We start from the raw sequence: 26,966 nt of genomic DNA, 5'->3' as shown, positions 1-26,966 counted from the left end.
GAGGGGACTGGGGGTGGGGGGTGGGGGGTGGGGCGGGGATGACTGTCACTTAACCTAAGATTGGGCTGGGCAAGTATTGCTGGGCTGTTTGAAAGTTCCAGACTCATCAATACACCGGAGAGCCTGGTTAGTTTGAATCTTAAAAATGCAACCCAGGGAACTGCGTATCACCAACCTGGTCCAGCCGCCCACTACCCACCCTGTCGATGCATGGCACAACTTTTCGTGCCCCACTGACCTTGTGCCACCACTGACTCCTATACACCCGGCCTTGTTTCAGCACCCTCCCTCCCACCCCTGCAGCTGTGACTGCAAAGGCCGTGGCAACGATAGTAGTTGTCGAGTGAGTCCTAGCGGCCTCCTAGCCGCCCAAGTGCTTTCCTGGCGCGGCACCCCAACTGTTGGTCCCTGCTACTGGGGCCGCGGCCGGTGACCTCGCGCGGGAGGCAGCCGGAAGCCCCTGGCGCCTGGCAACCGGCACGCATCGGGCGGGCGGGGCTGCAGCCACCGGAGCCGCAGGCCGGGCCGGGCGGGGCTGAGCGGCGGGCGTGCCGCGCTCCCGAGCGTCGCCGGGCTGCCGGCCGCCGAGCATGTTCGCCCCGAGAGCCGCGCCCCTGAGAGCGACGGGCCGCCCGCCCCGCCCCGCCGCCACGGCCAGCCCCGCGCCCAGGCCGGGTTGAGCCAGGGGCTCGGGTCGGCTGGGGGCCGTCGCTGGCTCCCGCGCTGTCCGCTGCCCCCCTTGGCCCCGCCGCGGGAGCCTCAGACCTGGGCACCACCGCCGAGGTCCAGGCACGCGAAGAAGCCCCGCCCCTCCGCGGTGGATCTGCGGGGACAGTGAGTGCGGGAGATCTCCGGGGGAGCCCCGGCCGAGGGGCTCCGGGGGGCCAGAGGACCTTGCAGGGGCAGGGCTGAAGGGGAGGCGGGGGCCCAAGAGGTCAGCTGGTCAGGCCCCTTCCTGGGCAGGGGAAACTAGCCCAGCGAGGCTCGTGGGTCACTCCAGGGATTCTCTTGACGCACTTGGAGGGGAGCTGGCGGGTATGCGGGGGCTGAAGGACCGGACCAAGGCTGCTGGGCGGGGTCGGGTGAAGCGGAGAGACGGGACGAAACCCGGGCACCGAGGACAGGCCTGCCAGATCTGTACGTGTCCACACTCCTCAAGCTCCGCACAGGCTGTAGCGTGGACATCCGTGCGTCAAGTGGACACGCCCTTACAGGGTGGCCCTCCAGCCCGCCCAGGATTTAAACTGAAGCGGGGCGAGGGAGAATGTGTTTACCCTCTGCCCTTGACTGCCACCGTACTTCCCTCACTTTCCCTCTTGCACCCCGCCCTGTGGAGCAGAGCTTGGGATGGTCAGCGTCTTAGCTCTGGCCCCGTTTTCACCGCCGATTTTGCTTTGTGCCATTTCTGATTTACCTGAAGTTTGTTGTTGGTTACTTTTTTCGTGGGTTAAAAATACTGGGAAAAAATTGTGCAGTGTAGAGAGTCTGTTCTATTGTATGGGTCATTCTACCCTACAACCTTTTTGGGGTCATTAAACGTGAAAACGGAAGCCTCTGTCCAAAGAAATGCAATTTGGCCACCATTTTCAGGGTGTTGTCCTCTGCGAAGCACAAGAATTCCTGCCCTGCTTTGACTTTTTATCTGCATTGCTAATGGTGAATTTAAATGGCCCTTTCCGGCGGCATTTCTTCAAACATACTCCTGACATTTCTTTTTTTAAGTTCTTACATTTTTGAAATTACATTATAATACATTAGTAGTTGTCATTCAAACAGAAGTATATAGCCTTAGAGATGAAAGCCCTCTTTACCTTTTCCTTCTTTCTTTCTAAGACTTCTTAGAATTATTTTAGTGTTTATCTTTCTACTCTTTTTGCATCTGTTTTTTCTATCATCATTGGAATCATATCTTTTGAGAAGTTGTCCTGAACTTAACATGTGGCAGATACCTTTCCCCTCAGTTTATTTAGGTCTGCATTGATGTGGTAGAGGTGATCCGTATGTAATTTATTGTATTGTAATTTACGTAACCATTCCTCATTAAGATTGGTTCCGATCTTTCCTTGTTACAAGTAATGCAACGGTGAACATTCCCATACATGGGAACAGTTCTATAAAATGAATTCCTTGAAGCAGAATTGCTGGGTCAGATGTATGTATGTAAAAAATTTTTGGTAGCATCTTGCCTTACAAAAACTCTTTAGTAATTTATATTTCCATCAACAGACGGTGTTGAGAAAAATCTGTGTTCATTATTATTTAAAAAAAATTAAAAACATAGTTTCCACTTGTTGAATGTTTATCACATGTCCAGCACTGTGCTGAAAACTTTACATGCATTTTGAAATTTAATTCTCACTAACCCTATGAGAATCTGAGGCACTGTTATTTTCTTCATGACCCTATAGTTATGCAGCCATTGAAGGGCAGAATCAAGATTAGCATCCAGACTCATTTTACTCCAATTAAATAAAATGTGTTCTTTGTTGGGTATGAATTCCTGGTCAGTAATTGACCGGAGAATTGTGTTTCATCGGGTTATTTGAAGATTAAATGAGATCGTGCTTTTGGTGCTACAGTGTTATTAGCAGCTCTTTCCGCTACTAACTCCTATAGAATTGGACAGGGTGCAGTGCTTTCGATGATTCTCGTTTCTCTGTATTGTCTGCCTCTCCAATCACCTCTCAGCCTTTTCTTTATCTTCCTCGTTTGTGTACATTTTAAGGAAATCTGGCTTTCTTCTCCCTCTCAAGTCTTCTTTGACAACTTTAATCCAGTCTCTGGCCTTAATTCTTACTAGGTGAACAGATAACTCTTAAAATGTCTTCTCCCAACCAAAGCTACAGTCCTCAATTCCTACAATTTAGATCCAGTTTCCATAGCTCAACCTGGATGTCCCGCATTCCTTTTACCTAAAACTGAGCTCTCTGTTGCTCTCCACCCCCAGACTAGCAATTTCTCTTTGCATGTAATTCATAATTCTCTTAGTCACCCAAGTTCACAGTCTCAGTCATCTTTGACTCTTTTGTCTTTGCTGAACCTCCTAAACTCAATCAACTTGTGTTCTCACTGTTGCTACTCTAATGTAAGCCCTCTGGCCTCTTTTTAGTATAGTAACCTCTTAACTTAGATCCAGTCTCTGCCAGATCAATCTTCCTAAAGCTTAGCTGTGAATTTGCCGCACCTCTGTTCAAAACCCCACCAGTGCCTTCCTGTTGCTCAAAGAAGGAAGTGCAAACCACATTGGCTGGCATTCAGATTCGTCTGTGATCTCCCCAATCTGCCATTTCTTTATCTCTCACAGCACCCCTATCTGAACCCCCTCTGTTCTCCAGGGCATCTTTCACATCTATATCTTTTCCTGGAATGCCCATACCAACATTTCTGCCTGTCTAAATTCTATCTGAATGTCATTTTCTAGCTTTTCCAAGTCTTTTTGGAACTTCTATGTGAAAATAATATCTGCCTTCTTTTAACCCTCCTGATGTGAGATAGCTATCTCCCCTCAGGCTGTAATGTCACACTTTGCCTTCTCTTACAGTTGTATGAGTGGCTACTGTTTTTCCTTTTGGATTGGAACTTCTGTGAAGGCAGAATCTCTATTTAGTTCATCCTCGTATTTGTCATGCACATGGCATATTGATTCGCACATAGTACATGCTTAGTATATTTGAATAAGTGAGCTAATATCGTCACACTTGGGCAGGTATTACTCTGTTGCTAGATATGATGACAAACAGACCTCAACGTTTTAGTGACTTAACATGCAAAAGTTTATTCTTGCTCACCTAGCAATTCCAAGGCAGGTATTCCTGGTCAGCAGGCAGCTTTCTTCCAATTGGTTGCAGGACCCAGACTCTACCATTTATTAATACTTCCCTATTATGTCACTGCAGTCAGCAGAAGGGAAGGGAGAAAGTACGGAGAAAGCGGACCTGCTTCTTAAAAGCTTCTTGCAGAGAGTATTACACATTACACTCACTCAAGTTCTGATCACAGGGAGGTAGCCATTTCTCAGAAACAACTCTATTCTCTGGAGGAGTAAGAGTTTTAGTAGACATTCCACCTTCTGTGTCACAATTTCTACTTAGGAAAACCCGTGGGACTGCGCTTGACCATCCCTTGCTCAAAACAAAAGCAAGGCTCCCACTTTCCCAATCTGGTTAGGTTAGCAAATGCTCTCTGTTGTACCACAGAAATGAAACACAGCTTTATCATTTTGATTTATCATCATGGGGGCACCTGGGTAGCTCAGTCAGTTGAGTGTCTGACTCTTGATCTCAGCTCAGGTCATGATCTCACAGTTCGGGATTTCAAGCCCTGCGTGGGGCTCGGTGCTGACAGAACAGAGCCTGCTTGGGATTCTCTCTCTCCCTCTTTCTCTCTCTCTCTCTGCCCCTCCCACACACTCTCTTTCTCTCTCAAGATAAGTAAATAAACTTAAAAAGAAATGTTTATCGTAATGAACTATAGCTGCTTGTTTACTTTGTTCCCCCCAACATGCTATACGCTTTTGCGTCTTCATCATTTTCGTATTTTAGCTCCTAGAACAATGACTGGCATTGTGGATAAATAAATAACTAGCTTTCTCACTGAATCCACAACTTGTCTTAATGTTCACTTGATAAATATTTTGCTTTAAACAAAGCTAAAAATAAAGATAATCTTACCATCTGCCCCTTGATGCTTGGGTTATTTTCAGCCTTTTTTCTTTTCTATTATAAAAAATTCAGGATTTGACATCCTTGAAGATAAATATTTGTATATATCAATGATCCTTCCTTTAGGATAAATACTTGGAAGTGGAGTAGCTGGGCCAAAGTATGTAAGATTATAAGGACATATATGTTGCTAGATTGCTTTCTGGAAGTATTATACCCATACATACACTGAAACTTTATGAGAGCACCTGTTTTCCTTGAGCCCCATCTTACATTGTCTACTATTAGAGAAAACTCCTTGCCATTTTGATTGGCAGAAGCCGTAGCTCATTATATTATTTTGCTTTTATTTGAGAACTAGTGAACTTTTATTGACCATTTGTATTTTTTTTTTTTTTTCTGAAATGAACTATCTGTTCTTTAGTAAATACATTTTCTATAGGGTCATTTTCTTTTTCTCTTTTTTTCTTTTTTTTTTAAATTGAAAAAATATTTGGTTTTTATTTAAGAGACAGAGGGAGAGAGAGATGGTGCCTGAGTAGGGGAGGGGTAAAGAGACAGAGACACAGAATCTGCAGCAGGCTCCAGGCTGCAAGCTGTCAGCACAGAGCCCGACGCGGGGCTCAAACTCACAAACTGCGAGATCATGACCTGAGCCGGTTGGTTCCAATTGGTGCCATCCACTTGAACTATGGCAGGAAAAGAGTTCGCTGTTAAACCCTGCCAAAGTTGGACGCTTAACCAACTGAGCCACCCAGACACCCCTTTTTTATTTTTAAGTATCTTTATATATAAAAGAAATCAAATTCATCAGTGTTTTTATGTCCTCATTTGAAAAGTTATGGGAACTTCTGAGCAGTGTGGCAGAATGAGCTGACAGGGAAGGGACTCCATTGTATTTCAGTATATTTCCAATGCTGGGTAAAATATAATAAGATAATTTATGGAAATGTAGCTGAGCTAGAGACCATGGGAAGGAAATCCCCAGGTGCCACAAATGAAGGAATGCTCACATAGGAAGCCACTGTTGAGCATCTGCCGAAAGCTGGAAGTCACAAAGGAGTACTGTTCCAGTTACTATGACTGCATCACAAATTTCTCCAAAACTTAGTCGTGGAAAACAACCATTTATTGTGCTCAGGGATTCTGTGGGTCAGGAATTCGGACAGTGCACAGCAGGGACAGCTTGGCTCTGCTTCATGATGTCTGGGGCCTCAGATGGAAGAATTGAAAGCTTGGGGCTAGAATCACCTGCAGGCTCATTCATTCCCATGTCTGATGGTTGATGCTGGCTGTGGACTGAGACCTTAGCTGTGCATGTCAGCTGCAACCTTATATGGTGGCTTCTTCTTGTCACCTGGCTTCCTCACAAAATGGTGGCTGGATTTCAAAGGTGAATATCCCAAGAGAGAGCCAGCGAAAGTTCTATGACCTTTTATGCCCTAGCCTTGGAAATCATGCAGAGTCACTTCTACTATACTTCATTGACTCACAAAGTTAGTTTCAGGGAGGGGGAACACAGACCTCACCTCTTGAAGGAGGAATGTCACTATCACATTGAAGGAAGAACATGTAGGAATAGACATGTTTTAGTGCATCCTTCTTTGAAAAATTCAACCTGGTACAGACACTGAGATGATAACTACAAAAATGCCCCCTCATTGGCCTGAGGAGGTTACAAGGAAGCTTGCCATCCATTTGAACTATGGCAGGAAAAGAGTTCACTGTTAAACCCTGCACATAGACTCTGCACAGCTTCATACCCACACAGCTCAAGTCTGGTGTCTGGTGTCACATTACCACATGCTTCAGAGACCACAGTCCAGGAAATTGACATATTAACTGGTCTGGCACCTCCAAAACCCAGGGCGAGACAGAGACTAATGGAAAACTCTGTATAGCAAAGTTCTCATAGCTCAGGGAATACTAGACTCCTATAAATAGCAATCTCTTTAAAGATGAGCTCACAAAGTTTACAAATTATATAAGGAAATAAGCCCCAAAGAAGGAGACTTGGCAGATGCAGGAAATGGGAGATGTAAACCACCAAACTGAATAGAACATCATGGGAAAATAGTTAAATTTGTAATATTCAAGGAGACGAAGGCATGGAAACCATAAGGCAAGAACAGGACAGTATGAAGAAAAAGAGGAGAGGTCTAGGGTTACAGCTTTACCCCGAAAGGAAAAGAGGAAGAGAGGAAGAGGTGTTGAGTCAAGCTGTACCTCTCGTACCCAGCCATTACTTGATTCTTGGCCTATGATAATAATCATGATAATTATGATAATAATAGCAGCCATCACATGTTTCTGCATATAAAGACACCTTTACTGCAGTCTGAACTGAAGGTTCGTTTTTGAGAAGTAAAGCAGCATACTAGGCATTTAGCTAGATGCTTTTTTAAAATTACCTTTAAACTTCACAATAACTCTGTAAGGTAGAGCTTATTAGTTCCCTAGGTAGGGAGACTGAGGCATGGAAAGTTTAATAAGAAAATAAATATTTTTCCCTATCCAGGAAGAGATGACAGGAATAGGGATTATATAGGTGGATGGGATGTATTGTAAGTAAGTTGCTGTCAGAAAAATGGCACCAATAGAATTGCTTCACTCAGGGTTGGCACACACCTTCAATTTGTAAAAAAACAATTATCTGTGAAGTATAATAAAGCAAAGAACAATAAAAGAAGATAAGCCTATACATGTGTGTATTATACATATTTAATATATTTAGGTTCATTGCAGTTAATATTCTTATCCACGCTTATAATTCTCATTTTTGGTCGGTTGGGAACCTTTTTAGGTTGATGACTAATGATTATAATCTTCATTGATAGATTACTAGGTCTCTGGAATGGCAGTATGTTCTAGGCTCGTCTTGTACATTTCCTTCCACAGACCTGGAATCAGCTATTTCTTCAAGAGGCCCTGGTTGTCTGTGGCTTAAGAAAAAAATTGTTTTTAATTTAAATCCAAGTTAGTTAATATATAGTATAATAATGATTTCAGGAGTAGAATTTAGTGATTCATCACTTACATACAACACCCAGTGCTCATCCCAACAAGTGTCCTTCTTAATGTCCATCACCCATTTAGCCCATCCCCCCACCCAACACCCTGCCAGCAACCGTTTGTTCTCTGTATTTAAGAGTCTCTTACAGTTTGTCTTCCTCTGTTTTTATATTGTTTTTGCTTTCCTTCCCGTATGTTCATCTGTTTTGTTTCTTAAATTCCACATATGAGTGAAATCATATATTTGTCTTTTCTGACTTATTTCCCTCAGCATGGTACACTCTAGTTCCATCCATATTGTTGCAAATGGCAAGATTTCATTCTTTTTGATCACCAGTAATATTCCATTGTATATATATAATAAATCTTCTTTATCTGTTCATCTGTCGATGGACATTTGGGCTCTTTTCCATGCTTTGGCTATTGTTGATAATCCTGCTATAAACATTGGGGTGCGTGTGCCCCTTCAAATCAGCGTTTTTGTATTTATGGGTTAAGTCACATTTTAATTATTAGGTTTAGTGGACAGAGATAGAAAACAGTTTTTTTGTCTTTTTTCTTTTTTAGATGAAAGTCTTATACTTCCAATTCGTAGTTGGGACTTCAGGGTTTTTGCTTAATTTTATTGATGATAAGTCTGTATCTTTTTCTCCCACTCTAAAAATCCTGGTTCCCATCAGCACCAGTATAAATGTTCATTTACTCAACCAGCTATCTTGAACTATAAAGTAGATACTATATATTGAGGGCATTGGAGCAGTAAGATAGAAGTGTATGGGGGTCCCTGATATCTTGGCACCAAAGCTTAGGTGTCTGGCCAGGCTTTTATCTGAGGAAAAATCTTTTGTTTAAGCACATATTTTGGATTTTCTATCATTTGAAGACTGAATAGTACAGGTGACTACTATGGGTTTCCAATTTTTAAAGGATTAGTGTATGGCAAATGCATTTAATACCAACATGTTACTGAACTTACTGTTGTCTTTGATACAGAAGACTTTTCAGAGTATTTTTCTCCCTCAAATGTTACCAAGAATGTCAACAGTTATTACTGTATTGTAGAATTGTGAAGATCTCAATTGTAGTATATTATCCTTTTTTTGATAATTTTTTTGATTTTTGATTTTTAGAAACTGGTTTTGAGGGAGTGAATAAATTTTTATGTCTACTTAATAGAATTTTAAAAGTTGTCTCCAACACATATTTTATATAGGCTATGATGTAGTGTTATGTATTGAATTTTGTCCCCCACCCCAAATTCATATGTCAAAGTCCTAACTCAACCTCCGAATGTGACCTTATTTGGAGATAGGATCTTTACAGAGGTGATCAAGTTAATATGAAGTCATTAGAGTGGGCCCTAACCTAGTATGACCAGTGCCCTTATAAAAAGGGGTAATTTGGACACAAGACATGTATAGTGGGAAGGTGACGTGAAGACAAAGGGAGAGGACAGCCTTCTACAAGCTGAGGAGAAAGGCCTGGGACAGATCTTTTACTCACAGCCCTTAGAGCAACCCAACCCTATCGACACTGATTTTGAACTTCCAGCCTCCGGAACTGTGAGACCCTAAATCTCTGTTGTTGAAGCCACCCAGTCTGTGGTACTTTGTTATGGAAGCACTGGCAAACTTATATGTATTCTTGTTTTTTTTTTGCACTGTTTCCTTATTCTGCCTGCTGTTGTTTAATATAAACATTTTTTAAAAAATCTTTGATTGTAAAAGGCAGATATTTTTGATTCTCACTCCCCCATCTCCTCCAGGATAATGCTTCATTAGTTCTTTTCCTCTTTTGTATTTTCAATCTCTCCTTTTTGATTGTCTTTATCCTTAGAGGACTATACTCATGCTCAAGAGTCTCTCACGTTTAAATACAGCTCTTTTGGCAGTATGTTGCTCTCTGATGAAATTGGTCATCACTTCCTTTTCTTTTCCTTTTTTATTTTATTTTATTTTTTTTAATGTTTTTTTAAATTTATTTTTGAGACAGAGAGAGACAGAGCATGAGCAGGGAAGGGGCAGGGAGAGAGGGAGACACAGAATCCAAAGCAGGCTCCAGGCTCTGAGCTGTCAGCAGAGAGCCCAGCGCGGGGCTCGAACTCACGGACTGTGAGATCATGCCCTGAACTGAAGTCGGACGCCCAACTGACTGAGCCACCCAGGCGCCCCTCCTTTTTTTATTTTTAAAGTTTATTCATTCATTCATTCATTCATTCATTCATTCATTCATTCATTCTTGAGAGAGAGAGAGAGACCACAGAAGGGGCAGAGAGGGAGAAGGAGAGAGAATCCCAAGCAGGCTCCACACTGCCAGTGCGTAGCCTGACGTGGGGCTTGAACTCATGAACTGTGACATCATGACCTGAGCCAAAGTCAAGAGTCAAACACTTACCCAACTGAGCCATCCAGGCATCCCACCACTTCCTTTTTCTTAAAACTCTCTTTGCCTTTGGTTTTTATTGGCACCCCTTACTTGGTTCTTCTCTTTTGCCAGTCCTTTTTGGTCTTCTCTATGGTCAACAGATTCTTCTTCTGTCTTTCAAATATTAGTTGCCTTGGACTTGCTCTTATTCTTCATAACTCTTCACTTGTACACTCCACTCACCCTGGACAGCTTGATCTGTTCTCAAGGCTCTACCTGTGCTGATGCCTACCAAACTGAATGTCTTGGCTAACCTCACTCCCACCTCTGGATATCCCCTGCTGTGAATGTCACACAGGCACCTCAAACTCATTTTATGCACAAGTGAATTTCTCTTCTCACTCACACTGGTTCCTCACCCCATCTTCCTAACTTTGTGAATAGTACCAGTCATATAGAGTCCCCAGGTCCTCTGGATGTCACCTCATTCACCTCTACCCAGCTTGGCTTTCAGTCTGCTGTTTCTTTGGTTTAGGCCTTCACTACTAATGGGTTTTGAATGACTAGATTTAGGAGAAAAGAGAGGTTGTCGCTGTTGCCTACCAGCTTTCTACTTTGTGCCATCGAAGGATGGCAATGTCATGTACTATGTTAGGGAATACTGAGGGAAACAGATTTTGATGGGGTTAACATATTTTGAGGGAAAATATCTAATAAGTAGTCATTTATATGTGCCTATTGCTCAGAAGAGAGGCCTGAAGATACAGATTTAGGATTCTTTGAAGAATGTCAAGGAAGACATTGTCACTCTGGCCATACTTAACTGCTTGCATTCCTTGTATAGAGCACTCTTTTTGATACCCCTGTGTCATCACCCAGCAGTGACACTCTAGAGTGCCCTGACCCACTCCCCCTGACCTGGATTTGGCTTAAGACTTAGCTTAAGGGTCATCTCCTCAAAGCCTTTCCTGAGAATTAACTACTCCCTTTGTGTTTCCACAGCACCCCTTATGCACCTTTTAACTTGAGATTTACTTTTTACCCAACACCAATATATTTTCTTTCCCACTCAAAACTTTTTGATGGATTTTCAGTGCACCTAGAATAAAATCCAAACTCTTTATGATGTATAAAGCCACAAAATATCTGATACCTGCTCTCTCTCCAGCCTTATCTTATTCCCCTCTTTGTTGTAAGCCATATATGTAATTTAAAATTTTCTAGAAGCCACATTACAAAGGTAAAAAGAGACAGGTGAAATTAATTTAAATAATCTATTTTACTTGATTCAACATATCCATATATTATCAACATAAAATCAAAATAAAAATGATTAATGAGATGGTTTACATTCTTTTTTTTTCCATTCAAAGTCTTTGAAATCTGCTGTGTATTTCACACTTCCAGTACACCTCACTTCTGACTAGCCACATTTCAAGTGCTCAATAGCCACATATGGCTAGTGGCTACTCTATTGGACAGCATAGAAATTGATCTTTTTCTCCTTTAGAACATGCCAACCTTATTCTGGCTTTGGGCTCTTTGCACTCACTGTTCTCTTTGCGGAGAATTCTCTCCCTCCTTACGTTTTCTCTGAATATCTCTGCTTCTGGTCCGTTTGGATCTCTGCTCAAGACCACCTCATCTATACGGTCTTCCTTAGCTACCCAGTCCAAAGTACTTCCTTCCCCTTGGCACATTGCCATGATGAACTATATAGTCAATCCTTAATATTCATGGATTCTGTATTTGCTAATTCACCTACTCGTTAAAATTTATTTGTAATTCGGAAATCAGTAGTTGTGGTGCATTCCTAGTCACTTGCGGACATGTGCAGAGTTGTAAAAAATTTGGGTTGCCTGACATACACTTTGCCACTGAGGTCGAACAAGATCATAGTCCGCCTTCTTGTTACAGTGTTCATACTGTAAGGAAATGTCCTTTTCACTATCTATTTAGTGCCATGTGTTTTCACATGTTTGTGCTTTTTTTGGTGATTTTGCTAGAAGTGTAGTGCTGAAGTTCTGTCTGGTGTTCCTAAGCACAAGAAGATGATGCTGTGTCTTATGGAGAAAATACATGTGTTAGATAAGCTTCCTTCAGGCATGAGTTATACTGCTGTTGGCCATGGGTCTGATGTTAATGACTCAACAATATATATTAAATAAGGTATATCTTTAAACAGAAACACACTACAAAGAAGTAGTATTGGTCAGTTGATAAAAATGTTGTAACCAGAGGCTCACAGGAACCTAATTTCATATTTCCTCTAGGAGCAGTGGTTCTATATCTGCTACTTTAGCGTTTATGGCAACTTTATAGGACATAACTATTGTGAATAATAAGAATCAGCTATACTTTCGTTGTATTTTATCTAAAATAAACTTTATTAATTTCTTTGCTCATTTAATGTCTGTCTCCCCTTACTAAGCTTCAGAACAGAGACCTTATCTGGTGCCTGACATAGGATTGTCATAAATGAATGAATAGATGAATAAATAATGAATAATGAACAAACATTTAATTAACATGTCCTTCTAGTTCTAAGCTAGGTGATAAAAAGATAATCTTAATTTAAAAAAATATTTGGAATATTTTTAATACAAAAAAAATGTTTAAACACAACCATGTTTTGAGGTGCCTTGAAAATATAGTAATTGTTTTGTAGCTGTTTTAAACAGTTAGTTTATCTCAATCCTGAGTCTCCTTACCATTAATTTGCAAAAGCATTTGTTTTGAGTGAGTTTTTATGGTCTGCCCTAGAACCTAATTAAAAAATCTCTTTCTCTGTGAGGTTTTTCTATCAGCCCTTTTTATTTTTTAATTTTTTTTAAAGTTTATTTATTTTGAGAGAGAGAAAGAACATGTACACAAGCAGGGGAGGGGCAGAGAGAGAGGGAGAGAATCCCATGCAGGCTCCTTGCCGGCAGACACAGGGCTCAAACCCACGAACTGTGAGATTATGACCTGAGCCGAAATCAAGAGTTGGATGCTCAACCAGCTGAACCATTCAGGTGCCCCACTCCTTTTTATTTTTTAAGACTTATAAAGTAACCTCAATTTTTCTCCCTCCACTATAGTTGGTTATGTTTTGAGGAAACATCAGATCAAAAATGTGTGTGTGTGTGTGTGTGTGTGTGTGTGTGTGTGTGTGTGTGTTTCCCAGCACATTCCTTAAGTTGTACATTCTTGCACCTGTGGGCTTTTTTACTCCTTCTAATTATGGAAAATTTCAAACATAGACAAAAAACTGTAGAGATAATAGTATGATGAACCCTCTTGTATTCATTGTGTGAACCTTTTTAAAAATACTCCATGTTAAGAAAGTTTTCTCTTAACCTGGTTTGAAAAATACCCCAAGAGGCATTTAATTGTTAGTCTCTGGTTGTTTCTTCTGTCCTGATAGAGAGGTTACTAAGAAGAGAAGGAGGGTCTGGCTTGAGGCTGAAAGAAAACTCTCTGGTCATTTTCACCTTTACAAGTAAAAGGAGAAAGAAGGACTTAGAATAGAGTATGGATTGTGATTCTAAGAGTCTTTTAAGACTTTGAAAATTATAATTTACTCCATATTTGTCATTTTAAAAAATTTTTTTTGATTAAAATTTTAGTTAACATACAGCGCAATATTGGTTTCAGGAGTAGAATTCAGTGATTTATTACTTACATATATTTTTTAACATTTTAATTTTTTTGTGGTAACATGAGATTTACCCTCTTAACATATTTTTAAGTGTAAAATACAGTATTGTTGTCTATAGGTACAATGTTGAACAGCAGATCTCTAGAATTTACTCATCTTGCATAATCGGAACTTTATACCCACTAATTAGCAGCTCCCCATTTTCTCCTCCCCCCAACCCCTGGAAACTACCATTCTGTACTTCTATGAGTTTGACTATTTTAGATACCTCATATAAGTGGAATCTTGCAGTATTTGTCTTTCTATGATTGGCTTATTTCACTCAGCAGAATGTCCTCAAGGTTCATCATGTTGTTACATATTTCAAGATTTTGTTCTTTTTCTGTGGCTGATTAATATCTCATTGTGTATATATATATATATGTATATGTATATGTATATATATACATATATATATATATACATATATGTATGTATGTGTATATATATATATACACCACATTTTCTTTATTCATTCAGGTGTTGATGGATTTTTAGATTGTTTTCACATCTTGGCCATTGTAAAGAGTGCCAACAGTGAGTATGGGAGTGCCGGTATCTCTTCGATATTCTGATTTCAGTTATTTTGGGTTAATACCCAGAAGTGGGATTGCTGGATCCTAGGGTAGTTCTACTTTTACTTTTTGAGGAACCTCCATACTCTTTTCCATAGTGGCTGCACCATTTTGCATTTCCACCAATAGTGGACAACAGTTCCAATTTCTCTACGTCCTCATCAATACCTGTCTTTAAGAAAATTTTTTTAGGGCGCCTGGGTGGCTCATTCGGTAAAGTGTCTGACTCTTGACTTCAGCTCAGGTCATGATCTCGAGGATCATGGGATCAAGCCCCACATCAGGCTCTGTGCTGACAGTGTGGAGCCTGCTTGGCGTTCTCTCCCTCTTTTTCTGTTCCCCTCCCCTGCTAGCACTCACTCTCTCTCTCTCTCTCTCTTAAAATAAACATTAAACAATTTTTTTCTAGTAGCTATCATAATAGGTGTTAGTTGGTATCTCACTGTGCTTTTGATTTGCATTGCCCTGATGGTTAATGACATTGAGCATCTTTTCATATACCTTTTGGCCATTTGTATGTCTTCTTTGAAGAAATGTCTATTCAAGTCCAAGCCCATTTTTAACCAAGGTTATTAGTTTTGTTTTGTTTTGTTTTGCTTTGGAGTTATATATTTTGGATATTAGCCCCTTATCAGATATGTGATTTGCAAATATTTTCTTCCTAATGTTTTTCTCCAGAGGTTTCCTTTTCACTCTGTTGATCGTTTCCTTTGCTATGCAGGAGCTTTTTAGTTTTATGTAGGTCCCACTTATCTATTTTTTGCTTTTATTTCCTGGGTCTTTGGTGTTATATCCATAAAATCCTTGCAAGATCAATGTCATGAAGATTTTCCCCTATGTTTTCTTATAGGAGTTTTACAGTTTTAGGTCTTAGGTTTAAGTCTTTAATCCATTTTGAGTTGATTTTTGTACATGGTGTAAGGTAAGGGTTCAGTTTCATTCTTTTGCATGTGGATATCTAGTTTTTCCAATGACATTTGTTGAAGACATTGCCTTTTCCTTATTGTGTACCCCTTGGTATCCTTGTCAAGGATCAGCTGACTGTATACATGTCGATTTATTTCTGGATTCTATTCTTCCCGTGGTCTGTTTTTTCTAACAGTACCATATTATTTTAATTACTTTAGCTTTGTGATATATTTTGCAATTAGGAAGTTTGATGCCTCCAGCTTGATCTTCTTTCCAAGATTGTTTTGGCTATCTAGGGTCCTTTGTGAAGCCATATGAATTTTTGACTTGTTTTACTATTTATGTAAAAAATGCATTGGGATTTCAATTGCATTGAATCTGTTGATCATTTTGGGTAGTATGGTTATTTGGACAAAATTAAGTTCCAGTTTGTAAACATGGGGGATGTCTTTCCATTTGTTTTTGTCTTTAATTTTTCATCAGTGTTTTTCAGTGTATAAGTTGTTCTCTCCTTGGTTAAGTTTATTCCTAAGTATTTTTTTCTTTCTGATGCTATTGTAAATTTGGTTGTTTTCCTAATTTCCTTTTCAGATAGTTTATTGTCAGTGTATAAAACTGCAAGTGATTTTTGTTTATTGATTTTGTATCCTGCAACTTTGTTGAATTCCTTTATTTGTTCTATCATTTTTTGGTGGAGTCTTTAGGGTTTCTGTCATCTGTATATAGGGATGGTTTTACTTCTTTTCCAGTCTAGATTCCTTTTTTTCCCTGATTACTCTGGCTATTACTTATAGTTGAATAGAAGCGGTAAGAGTGGTCATCCTTGCCTTATTCCTTACCTTAGAGGAAAAGCTCTTGATTCTTCACCATTGATTGTGACATTAATTGTGGACTTTTCATGTATAGCCTTTATAATGTTGACCTAATTTCTCTCTATTACTAGTTTGTTGAGATTTTATCATGAAAGAGTGTGGAATTTTATCAAATGCTTTTTCTGCATCTATTGAGATGATCATGTGATTTTTTTTTTTATCCTTTATTCTATTAAAGTGGTATATCACATTAATTTTGGGGTGTTGAAACATCCTTGCATCCCAGAGATAAGTACCACTTGGTTATTGTGTATAATGGTAATATATTTGAGAGAGTCCTAAGCATTTTATTGTCTTGTACACAATAACTTGCCATTGGACTTCAGTTTTTTTTATATTGCTAAATATCTGTGACTTAGGATTTGAAAGAATTCATTAAAATGTTTTAAAGGACTCCTACATCTGTTTTAGCTACATTATTAAAGGCCTCTTACTTTAAAATCCCAAGAATATGTATTCACATGTTATAAGTGAACTTTTCATGTAAGTCTAAGTTAGTATTTACTCTGCATGATGGAAAACAAATTAGAAAGAGTATTTATCTCTGCAATACTTTTTTTTTTTTTTTGTATTTTGTGTCCTGTATCTGAAGCAGCATCTCACTTTCATCAACACTGCTGAAAGAAGAAGAAACAATGCCAGTGTTATCCCCTGAAATCAAATTTGATACTTCTAATGTCACCAGAAATTCCCTTGACTGTTTTCTGTTTGAGAGTAGTTGGAGGAAAGCAGTTTTGGAAACACAAAAAATGAAGAAAGGTAACTTGTTTTTTTACAATTATTTTGCTGAAGAAAATATAGCAATAGTGCCTTCAATTTACACATGTATTTTTTTTAAGCAGTCGAGAGACATAATTTTTGTAACATTTTTGTCAGGATAATATCCTGAGCTTATGGAAAATAAAAATGGAAGCAAATTAGAATTAATTTACTTAATGTAATTCTGTAATCATGATGGAAGCAAATTTTGAAGAACTACTTCTCTTGATATCAGTGCAGTAATATCTCCATTGAGTCATTCTACTTTTCCTAAATTGTGTTTGTTTTTAAGCACCTCAAGTTGGTTTTTATGTTTTAAGAAACCCAAATCTTTGACAGCACCTTTTTGTATTAGTAATTCTAACCAAAACTTTGGTTTTTGTGTGAGTTATATGGAAAGTATCTTATATTCTATAGATGCTCGATAAAGACTGATTTGAGGACTTTTGATATGTGTATGAATGTATTAATAGCTTAATTTTAATTTATATTTCAAGTTATATTATCTTATTTATCCTGAATTCTGTCTTCAGCTTTATAAGTAGAGATGTATTTCTTCAAAATCACAAAATTCAAACTCCCCAACCCATTTCATCACTCCTGGTTTTGAATGTGTTGCTCTATTTCTTCAACGTTTTCACTAGATTCCCATTAAAGATACTTTAGTTTATCTGCCCTTTTATACCCAAATCTAATTGCTGAAAAGAAAATCTGTATGTTTTTTGATCAGGAGAAGCAATTTTTTTTTTCCAAATGAGAAAATATCAAACGTTGCAAAATAGCATTTGGAACATTTACTATAACTCCAGTCCCATTAGATACTATTTTTATTCCTGTGCTAGACTTACTTAGTAAGGAAAGCTTAAGGGGCATCTGGGTGGCTCATCAGTTAAGTGTCCGGCTCCTGATTTTAGCTCAGGTTATGATCTCAGGGTCAAGGGATCAAGCCCCGCATCAGGGTCTGCATTGAGCGTGGAGCCTGCTTGGGACTCTCTTTCCCGCTCTCTCTGCCCCACCGCCCCCCCACCCCCCCCCCCCGCTTAAAACAAGAAAAGAGAGAGGGGAAGTTTAAAAACCAGTTCTCAACATTTAATTTAAAGATCACCCGAACCTTTAATTTCTTAATCTGTTTTTTTTCCATTCATTGCCTTCATTTTGAAATTGTGTTTTGTTTTGTTTTAATAATTTGACAGTGTCTTTGTCCAATTTTATGTGTGGTCAATAGGAGAAGCAATCTTGATGCTTCAGTGTTAGTGTTCCTAGATTTGGTATGAAATTAATCATCTCTTCCCTACAGTCCCTATAGTAGGAGTTAAAAGGTATTCTCTTGGGAAAGACACTAGATAAATTACAGTAGCTTTATTTTTCTCTACTTAATGACTGATTTAGTATACTGTATTATGTGTTTTAGTATGTCACAAAAGAAGACATTTCATGAAGAAATATAGTTGATTATGATACTATTTTTAATTTGAATACACCACAGTATTTGGTCTAGAAGAGCTCAAAGAATGTGTCAAAATGCCATATTTACCAGGACTGCAAAGGTGCCAAAAAAGTGTAAGTTCAAGTCCACTGGAAGTTCATCCAAGACTGCTGGATACTGATACCGAGATGCCTCCAGTCAGGTACACCATTTCTACTCAATTCTCTTTCATTTGACATTTTTTTGTAGTAACAGCTAAATGTAGAGGTTTCCTGGCTAGTGAATTTAATTCTTTCTTGCCCACTAATAGTTTTTTTTTCATAAAATACTTCATTTTTTAAATCTAAGGTAGCAGTTTTACTCAGTTTGACAAGTAGGCACTTTTCTCAGTTTTCAAGTGACATTGCCTGAAAGGATTTAAGGAAATCCTTTTGAAAGTATTTGTTGCCCTAGAATAGATTGCCTATGAGAATATTGGGATTTTTCACAATGAAAATAAATGAACTCTTTGCAATATTTTGTTTCTAGTTTGACTGATGTAGTGTGAGGGGAGATTCTAAATGAGATGTCAGCCTAATGAAAACCCTGCACTGACTATCAGAATGGAGTTTGTCAGCCAGAAAAGTCCCACCCACTTTGAATATTGGCGTTTAAAAACATTATCATAATTGCCTTCCTTTTTATAAATCAGACTGACTGACATACCATTAAAAGAAAACCCCTTTCTCCAAAGGGATCTATAGTAAGACAGTCTCGTACTCTATTTTGTTGCTGCTTTGGTTTATGTATTTATTCATCAGGTATTTATTGCACGTCTAGTACTTGTTCACTCTGCCAGCCTGAAAAAGACGAAGCATTTATAGTCGTCTGTGTTGTTACTCTCTTTAGGGGAAAATTTATGTTTTCATATTCTCTTTCTGCTATATTGTGCTTTAAAGTCAGCTAGTTATACGTAGCACACAAATATCGAAGTCTTAGAATATATTTCTTGAGCTTTCCACTAGTGTTACTGTTCTTGCTAATTACTCTTGAAATAAATTTTGGTCATATAAATGGAGAACTACAATATGCTAAAAATGAAAAGTTGTGCATTATTTATGAAATTATGAAAACAAATAAGAACTTTGAAGAAAATTTGGAAAAAGAAAAACAATGCTTTGATAATATGCCTATCCTCACATATCCATTTTTATTATCGAGTGTTGGTTCTCTTTTCTTCCTCATTTTCATGGACTTTTATTTTAGCTGTGATTTTAGTGTACTTACAATTTTTTACTCTGCCTTTTTAACTTATTATCACATATATTCACTTTTTCAGGTCAGTGCATAATCTTCAGACAGTCCTTACTGGCTACATTATATCCCACTGATAGATCCATGGTTTATTTAACCATTTCCTATCATTGTACTTACAAGTTGCTTTGACTTTTTGGTTTCCTAAGTAATATCACAATGAACAACAGCATACATGAAGCCTTTCTCATCATTTTTAATATTATCTGAGGGTGGGTTTCCAAGCTATAAAAATATTAAAGCAAAATTACTCTTTCTTCCATGAGTCAATGATGCAATAAGGCAGATTGAGGGATAGTGGAAGAGAAAGAGTAAGCTGCTAGTGGAGTAGATAATGGGAAAAGAGGAGGAATGGCAGGGATAGAAAGGAGAGAGGCTTTTGGAAACATGAGTAAAATACCTGCTTAAGGACAGTGAGTTTCCATCTTTACTGACACACCTGTGTCCCTAACATTCACCTCACTCTTGTCATTTTCATCGGGAGCCCCAGGGCCCTTTGAGGAGGGTGTAGGACTGCCTCTGGCAATGGACTTTTCTTGGTACAGACCAGTCTTGTTACCCTTCTTCCAATGCATATGATCCATCTTTAAGATACTGGAAGCCCCGAAAGCACTCCTTGTATTAGCCCAATTACCTCTTAATTTTAAGTCTTCATTTTACTTCCTACTGTTTTCACTCTATTTCAGCTTTTTTTTCTTCCCATTTGCGATTTAGCTGTCTGTGCAATGACTCCTCACCATTTTACATGGACTCAAGTGTGAATTTACGTAGTCAGTGAGAGATCATTTCAATATATTAAATTCATGCTATGACAAGTATCCTTCATATACGAAGTACAAGAATGGTGGCTTCGTGCCGTCATGTTTATGAAGTGCTTGGCAAACGTAAATGTTAGTTCTCTTCACTGTCTTTGAAACAAGTGTCTTTATTTTAGCCCTTCTGGTGACAACCTGTCGAGTTGCCTGCAAGTATTTTATTCTCCTCTGCATATTGCACAGTGTCCTGTGAGGGAACAGCCGTGGCAAAGCAGGAAAGTAACTCATTTTTCTTTGTCTTGTGTACAACCCCTTAACACCTTGTTTCCCTCCATATGAATATTTGTGAACATTTGTTTTTAAAATGTGGATAAAAGTTTGTGTTTTCAAATTTCTTTAATTATAATCATACATTTTCAGTGACTTTCAAGGCACATTCTGGTAATATAACTGACAGCGGTAATCCTAGAGGTAAAGGGCATCTAAAAGTTCTGGCTGACTTCTAAAGTTTAATATAGTTACAGGAAGTTTGCAGTTCACATGGATTATCTCCCCCACAGCAGATTCAATCATGCCACACTTCCTCTAATAACCCACTTGTTATGCAGGTCTGTTCCAGTAGGAACAAAAGTTAATTAAGATAAAATTCAGATTTTATGGTGATTAATAGGTAAAATGTGCACAAATAAGTGATAGTTGATGTTTGGCATATCTAGATACTCTCTTAATCTAATCTTGACTACCTTCCTCTTAGCATTCCCTGAATCATGATTAGATAAAGTTTAGATAAAAGTAAGATAAATAGGGGAGCCTGGCTGGCTCAGTTGGTTAAGCATCCGACCCTTAGTTTCGGCTCAGTTCATGATCTCATAGCTTTGTGGGTTCAAGCCCTGCCTGGGGATCCACACTGAGTGTGGAGTCTGCTTGGGATCCTCTCTCTCCCTCTCTGCCCCTCCCCAACTTGCGCTGTCTCTATTTCTCTCAAAATAAACAAATAATTAATAAACTTAAAAAAGTAAGATAAATACGGGAAAAGTCAGATATAACACTTACCTACTGGTAAAATTTATTAACAAAAACGGACGGATTGAGTTGGTTCGTATCTGCTTCTGATTGGATTAGTTACAATAGAATGAATTCGCCTTCTTTAATGTTTATTCATTTTCTATGTGATGTCTTTCACCAAGTGAGACAACTTCTTATCTCTTACTATGTATTTTAAATTAGTGTACTTTGGGACGTCTGGGTGGCTCAGTCGGTTAAGTGTAAGGGTCCAACTTTGACTGAAGTCATGAGTTCAAGCCCCACATCTGATTGTTGTCAGCACAGGACCTGCTTCCTATCCTCTGTCTCCCTCCCTCTCTCCCCCTCCCTGTTTGTGCATGCTCGCTCTCTCTCTCTCTCTCAAAAATAAGTAAACATTAAAAATTTTTTAAAAAATTAGTGTACTGTGGATTTATATAAACTTATTTTATGAAAATATATAATTTTAGGACAAGGAAGACTAAGGAGACATGCACTGTAGTACCAATTCAGGAGAAACCAAAGGGTAAGTTGGCTCATTTTTTTTCTCCTACTACATGTAATAGGTTGTCTAATGTTTATATTTTTAACTTCCTTTCTTTCCACTGATTTAATTGCTTTGTTCTGTTAATGCTTCTTTTAAGCTTTGTCTATTTTGTAAACCTAGTGGATGCTATGTCCCATGTGCACATACCTTTATTATCTCAGGACCCTGGGATAGGCTCTCACCATCTCTCATGTGGGCCATGGCATAGCCTGCATAGCATTTGAGTTTCTGACTTTTGAAATTTTTCAAAGCTGTGGCAATGTGATGCTGAGACACTGAGTGTAATTCCCCAGGAAGGAACTTGATGATGCCACTCTCACTGTTAAGGGTGCATGTTGCCTCCAAAATGGCTTGCTGCAAAGCAAACACTGAATGCTTTTTCTGTTTTTACCTTTTTAAAATAAAAGTGAAAATCTTTATTGGACTTCTTTCAGTTAGCAAAAACAGGTACTAATGTCAGTGTTTCATAAAAGTGAAGTGGCTTAGTATGAACTTTTGAAAGGCTGGGGAATACCTGTATTATATAGCTGTAAAAAAGGAAATCCTATTTGTTGTGACAAAATGGTTAAATCCAGAGGGCATCATGCTTAGTGAAATAAGCCAGACAGAAAAAGACAAATGTTGCATGGAACTTTTTTCTTACTGGAATCAATCGCTTATATGTGGAATCTCAAGGGGGGGAAAAAAAGCTCAAGTATATGGAATAAAATGGTGGTTACCAGGGTTTGGGGCTGGGGCAAATGGGGAGATGTTGATACAAAATTACAGCTCTGAGATGAATAAGTTCTGGGGATCTAATGTATAGCCTAGTAACTGTAGTTAATAATACTGTAATGTAGACTGAAATCTGCTAAGGTAGTAGATCTCAAGTGTTCTCATCTCCTTCCAGAAAATGTAACTATGAGAGGTGATGGACATGTTAATTAACTTAATTGTGGTAATCATGTAACAATGTATATGTATATCAAGTCATCATGTTTTATACCTTAAATATATACAATTTCTATTTGTCAAATATACTGCATTAAAGTTGGGGAAAAAGTGGAAAACAACATCATAGGATTAGTAAGATGAAAGGTCATTAGAAAATACCCAGTTAAAGTGAAGGGAGAAAAAACATAATACTGAACACAGTGTGCAAGTCATTATGTGACAAGGTAAACCTGCTTTACATGTGTGTAATTCTAATTCCAGAATAAGAGGAGAGAGAGTAGGACAGAAACACTATTTACATACTGACTGATAAGTTCCCAAATTGATGAAAAATACAGAGGCACAGATACAAGAAGTTCTATGAATCCTCAGCAGGATAGAAACAAAGAAAACCACAGGTAGGCACATCATAAGAAAAAGACTAAATTAAAACAAAACAAAACAAAACAAAACAAAAAACCCAAAAGAGAAAAAACAAATGTTACTTTCAAAGGAGCAATGGTAAGACACACAACTGACTTTTTAAATGTAGACAATGGAAGCAAGAAGACAGTGGAATGGCATTTTCAAGTGGTAAAAGAGAGTAACTGCCAAACTTGAATTGTATTCAATTCAGTGAAAATATTTTTAAAAGTAAAAGTGAAACAAATACATTTTCATTCAAATAGAAGTTGAAAGAATTTCTTTTCTGCAGAGCTTCACTAAAAAATATTAATGGAGTAATGATACAAAATGAAAGTACAACTTGGGAAAGAATGAAAAGTGGTAGCGGTAGTGTTACGAAGTTTAAAAATATATGTAGAAATAATATACTTGACAATAGTAGCACAGAGGTAGGAGGGGCATATGTGGAGTTAAAATATTGTAAGATACTTGCATTATCTGGAAAATGGTGAAATAACAAACTTAAAGTAGATTATAATATATCAAAGAGACGTGATAATCTGGTAACCACTAAAAGAACAATAAAATAATACAAGTAACAAGCTAATAATAGAAAGGGGAAATATGATAAATAACAAGAAAATACTTGATCATTTCAAAAGAGGACAAGAAAGGAGGAAAAAAGGAACATAAAACACAGGACAAATAGAAAACAACTAGTGAGATTGAAGATTTAAAGTTAAACATAACAACAATTACATTAGATATAAGCAGACTAAATATTTCAATGAAAGAACAAAGTATCAGACTGAGAAAAATAACTATATGTTGCTTACAAGAGGCATACCTTAAATTTAAGGGCAAGAAGGATCAAAAGTGCAAGGATGGAAAAATATAAGCCATGCAAACACTAATAAAAAGAATTGTGTAGGTACACTAATATCAAACAAAATAGACTGCAAGGCAAGAATTATTATTTTAATATTGATCCAATCATTTTAATTTTAGGATTTATAAGGCATTCTAATTCTTCAATCAATTTTGGTAAGTTATATTTTCTAAAATTTTTTGCATTGTATAGAATTTTTCAGATACATTGGCACAAATTTAGTTTTTATTCTATCTGTACTATCTATCTCTTTTTTTAAAGATTTTATTTTTATTTATTTTTATTTTTATTATTATTTTTTTAAGATTGTATTTATAAGTAATCTCTGCATCCAATATGGGGCTCACAACTACAATCCTGAGATCAAGAGTCACATGCTTTACCTGTTCCTCTTTTTCTTTTCTTAATGTTTATTTATTTTTGAGAGAGATAGTGCAAGACACAGCACGAGCCAGGGAGGAGCATAGAGAGAGGGAGACACAGAATCTGAAACAAGCTCCAGGCTCTGAGCTGTCAGCACAGAGCCTGTTGCAGACCTCAAACTCACAAACCAGGAGATCATGATTTGAGCCAAAGTCAAATGCTTAACCGACTGAGCCACCCAGGCATCCCCAACCTTTTCCTCTTTTTTAATGTTATTTCTTTGTGCCTTCTGCATTTTTTTGATTGCTCTTATGAGACTTTTCTCTTTTATTAGTCTCTTCAATCAAGAACTTATCTAAAAACTCTTATTGTAAATTTGTTTTCTACTTCGTTGATTTCTTCTCTTTCCTGTATTAGCTTTTGTCTTCCATGTTCTTTGGGTTTATTATTCTCCTAATGTATATCTTATATCTAGCTTATTAATTTTCAAGGCTTCTTTTCTGACATAGAGATTTTGGGTTTAAACCTCTGCATGTATAACTTCTGTTGCATTGCACAAGTTTTGTAATATTTTATTATTTAGTTACAGATATTTTAATGTTTATTTTGATTTCTTTTTTGACTGATGAATAATCTAGAATGTATGTATAAATTTCTAAGTATTTGAGAATTTAAAATTTATCTTATTATTGACAACTTTCAACTTAACTGCAATTTTGAAATTTTTTGACATTTGCTTATGGTCTAGAATATAGTGCATTTGTAGCCAGAGGTTTTTCTTTTAATGCTTATTTATTTTGAGAAAGAGATAGAGAGCAAGCAGGGGAGGGGCAGAGAGACAGGGAGACAGAGAAGCCCAAGCAGACTCTGTGCTGTCAATGCAGAGATGGACGTGGGGCTTGAACTCACAAACCGTGAGATCATGACCTGAGCTGGAATCAAGAGTTGGAGGCTTAACTGACTGAGCCACCCAGGCACTCCACCAGAGTGTTTTTCTAAGTGTCAGGTTCATTGTACTGCTAAGAACGGTATCCTGATCATATTCTTCCCCTCTATCTCTTTGTCTCTCTCTGAACTTTCTCCTTATGTTATACACTCAAATAACAAACCAAACCAAAAATAACAACCATACTGGAGAACTGTAGATAGTTTTTCTGATACGTGACCATTTGAAATTAAATAGTAGTATTTTAAAACAGTTTGAATCTTATATTTTCAAAGTTTTATATGTTTTGTAATAGAAGTATTTATACATAGTTACATATTTAGAGCAATAGGTAGTATTTGCATAGGAAGTTTGATTATGATGAATCTGGGTTCAAATCCTTTGCCCTTGGCAAATTTTTTAGCCTTGGTAAATCTTCTTTTTATATCTGTGGTCCAAGATACTACTAGTTACCTATTTTATAGTGTTGCATGGATGAAATAAATGTAAAGTACTTGGCCCAGAGAGATCATTCAATATATGTTATCTATTACTATTATTACTACCACTCTATAATAGAAGCTTGAGTAATGCTGTTCAGTTAGTGAATGATTATTTTACTTTACAATTTTACTATTTTACTAAACCTAGCATTTATGAGAAACAGCATATTTGGAGAAAATAACTTGATGAGCATATAAGTTATGAAACAAGTTAATTATTTATGGAGATTGTGCCTTTTGCTTTGGAATAAATTCCACAGCCATCCCATGTTTTAAGAAATACATAGTCAGGGAGTACCTGGGTGACTCAGTCAGTTAAGTGTCTGACTCTTGATTTTGGCTCAGGTCATGATCTCATGGTCATGGGATCAAGCCCCATGTTGGGTTCTGTGCTGACAGCACAGAGCCTATTTGGGATTTTCCCTCTGCCCCCCCCCTCTCTGCCTCTTTCCTGCTTGTACACATGCATGCATGCTGTCTCTCTCAAAATAAATAAACATTAAAAAAAAGAAGTGCAGACTCAGATTTAGTTTTATATGATTAAATACAAACATATAGGTTGTTTTAGTTAAATATTTTTTGAGACGATGTAATATCACACTCACTTTAGAAGGTAAACACTTTCTATTTCTAATTCAAAGAATGTGATATATCAAAAACTAGTAGTGTTTAATGGTCATTTGAGAAAGAGTTTGTTTATTTATTTATTTATTTAGAGAAAGAGATAGTTTAGAGCATAGCATTCCATGCACTAACTTAACTTTAATAGCTGATTTCTTTTTCTTTACAGGTTCTGGTTTCAGCGATCCTCTTGCTGGAGCACCATCTCAATTCTTACAGAGACTTTCCAAAATGGCCATATTGGAGTATGATACCATTCGTCAGGAAACTACTAGAAGATCAAAAAAGGGCAAGAAACGAGACCTGCGAGACTGCTGATAAATATCACGTGGTATGATGCTTTCTTCACTGATATGTAGGGTTTATATATTTTTCCCTCCTTTTTCTTTTTTTGATCTGTGATATGATGTGCAATGATTTACATAAAAATGGAAATGTAAATAGGAAATAAATATTTTATGTAATATACAGAA

General features: G+C 37.8%; 1 protein-coding gene across 4 annotated transcripts; it reads left to right on the top strand.

Moving 5' to 3' along the window:
* The first annotated feature begins 549 nt into the window (after positions 1–549).
* CUNH8orf89 (chromosome unknown C8orf89 homolog) lies at positions 550–26,966 on the top strand. Of its 4 annotated transcripts, XR_008419928.1 has the most exons (7): positions 550–834; positions 16,668–16,831; positions 18,318–18,459; positions 21,799–21,854; positions 23,070–23,206; positions 24,201–24,236; positions 26,663–26,738. XR_008419928.1 is itself a non-coding variant. In XM_019453274.2 (6 exons), the coding sequence occupies exons 2-6, from the start codon at positions 16,708–16,710 to the stop codon at positions 26,809–26,811; spliced, it is 507 nt and encodes a 168-aa protein (XP_019308819.2). In that variant the 5' UTR covers positions 554–834; positions 16,668–16,707; the 3' UTR covers positions 26,812–26,966. The 4 variants fall into 4 exon arrangements, 3 of the variants coding, with proteins under 3 accessions (XP_053752185.1, XP_019308820.2, XP_019308819.2); XM_019453274.2 differs by lacking the exon at positions 23,070–23,206 and having other exon boundaries at positions 554–834; positions 26,663–26,966; XM_019453275.2 differs by lacking the exons at positions 23,070–23,206; positions 24,201–24,236 and having other exon boundaries at positions 553–834; positions 26,663–26,966.

The sequence above is a fragment of the Panthera pardus genome, unplaced genomic scaffold (genome assembly GCF_024362965.1).
Source record: "Panthera pardus isolate Hobbes unplaced genomic scaffold, ASM2436296v1 HiC_scaffold_7, whole genome shotgun sequence".
In the NCBI taxonomy this organism is placed as follows: domain Eukaryota; kingdom Metazoa; phylum Chordata; class Mammalia; order Carnivora; family Felidae; genus Panthera; species Panthera pardus.
This window is presented reverse-complemented; position numbering and strand designations above follow the sequence as displayed.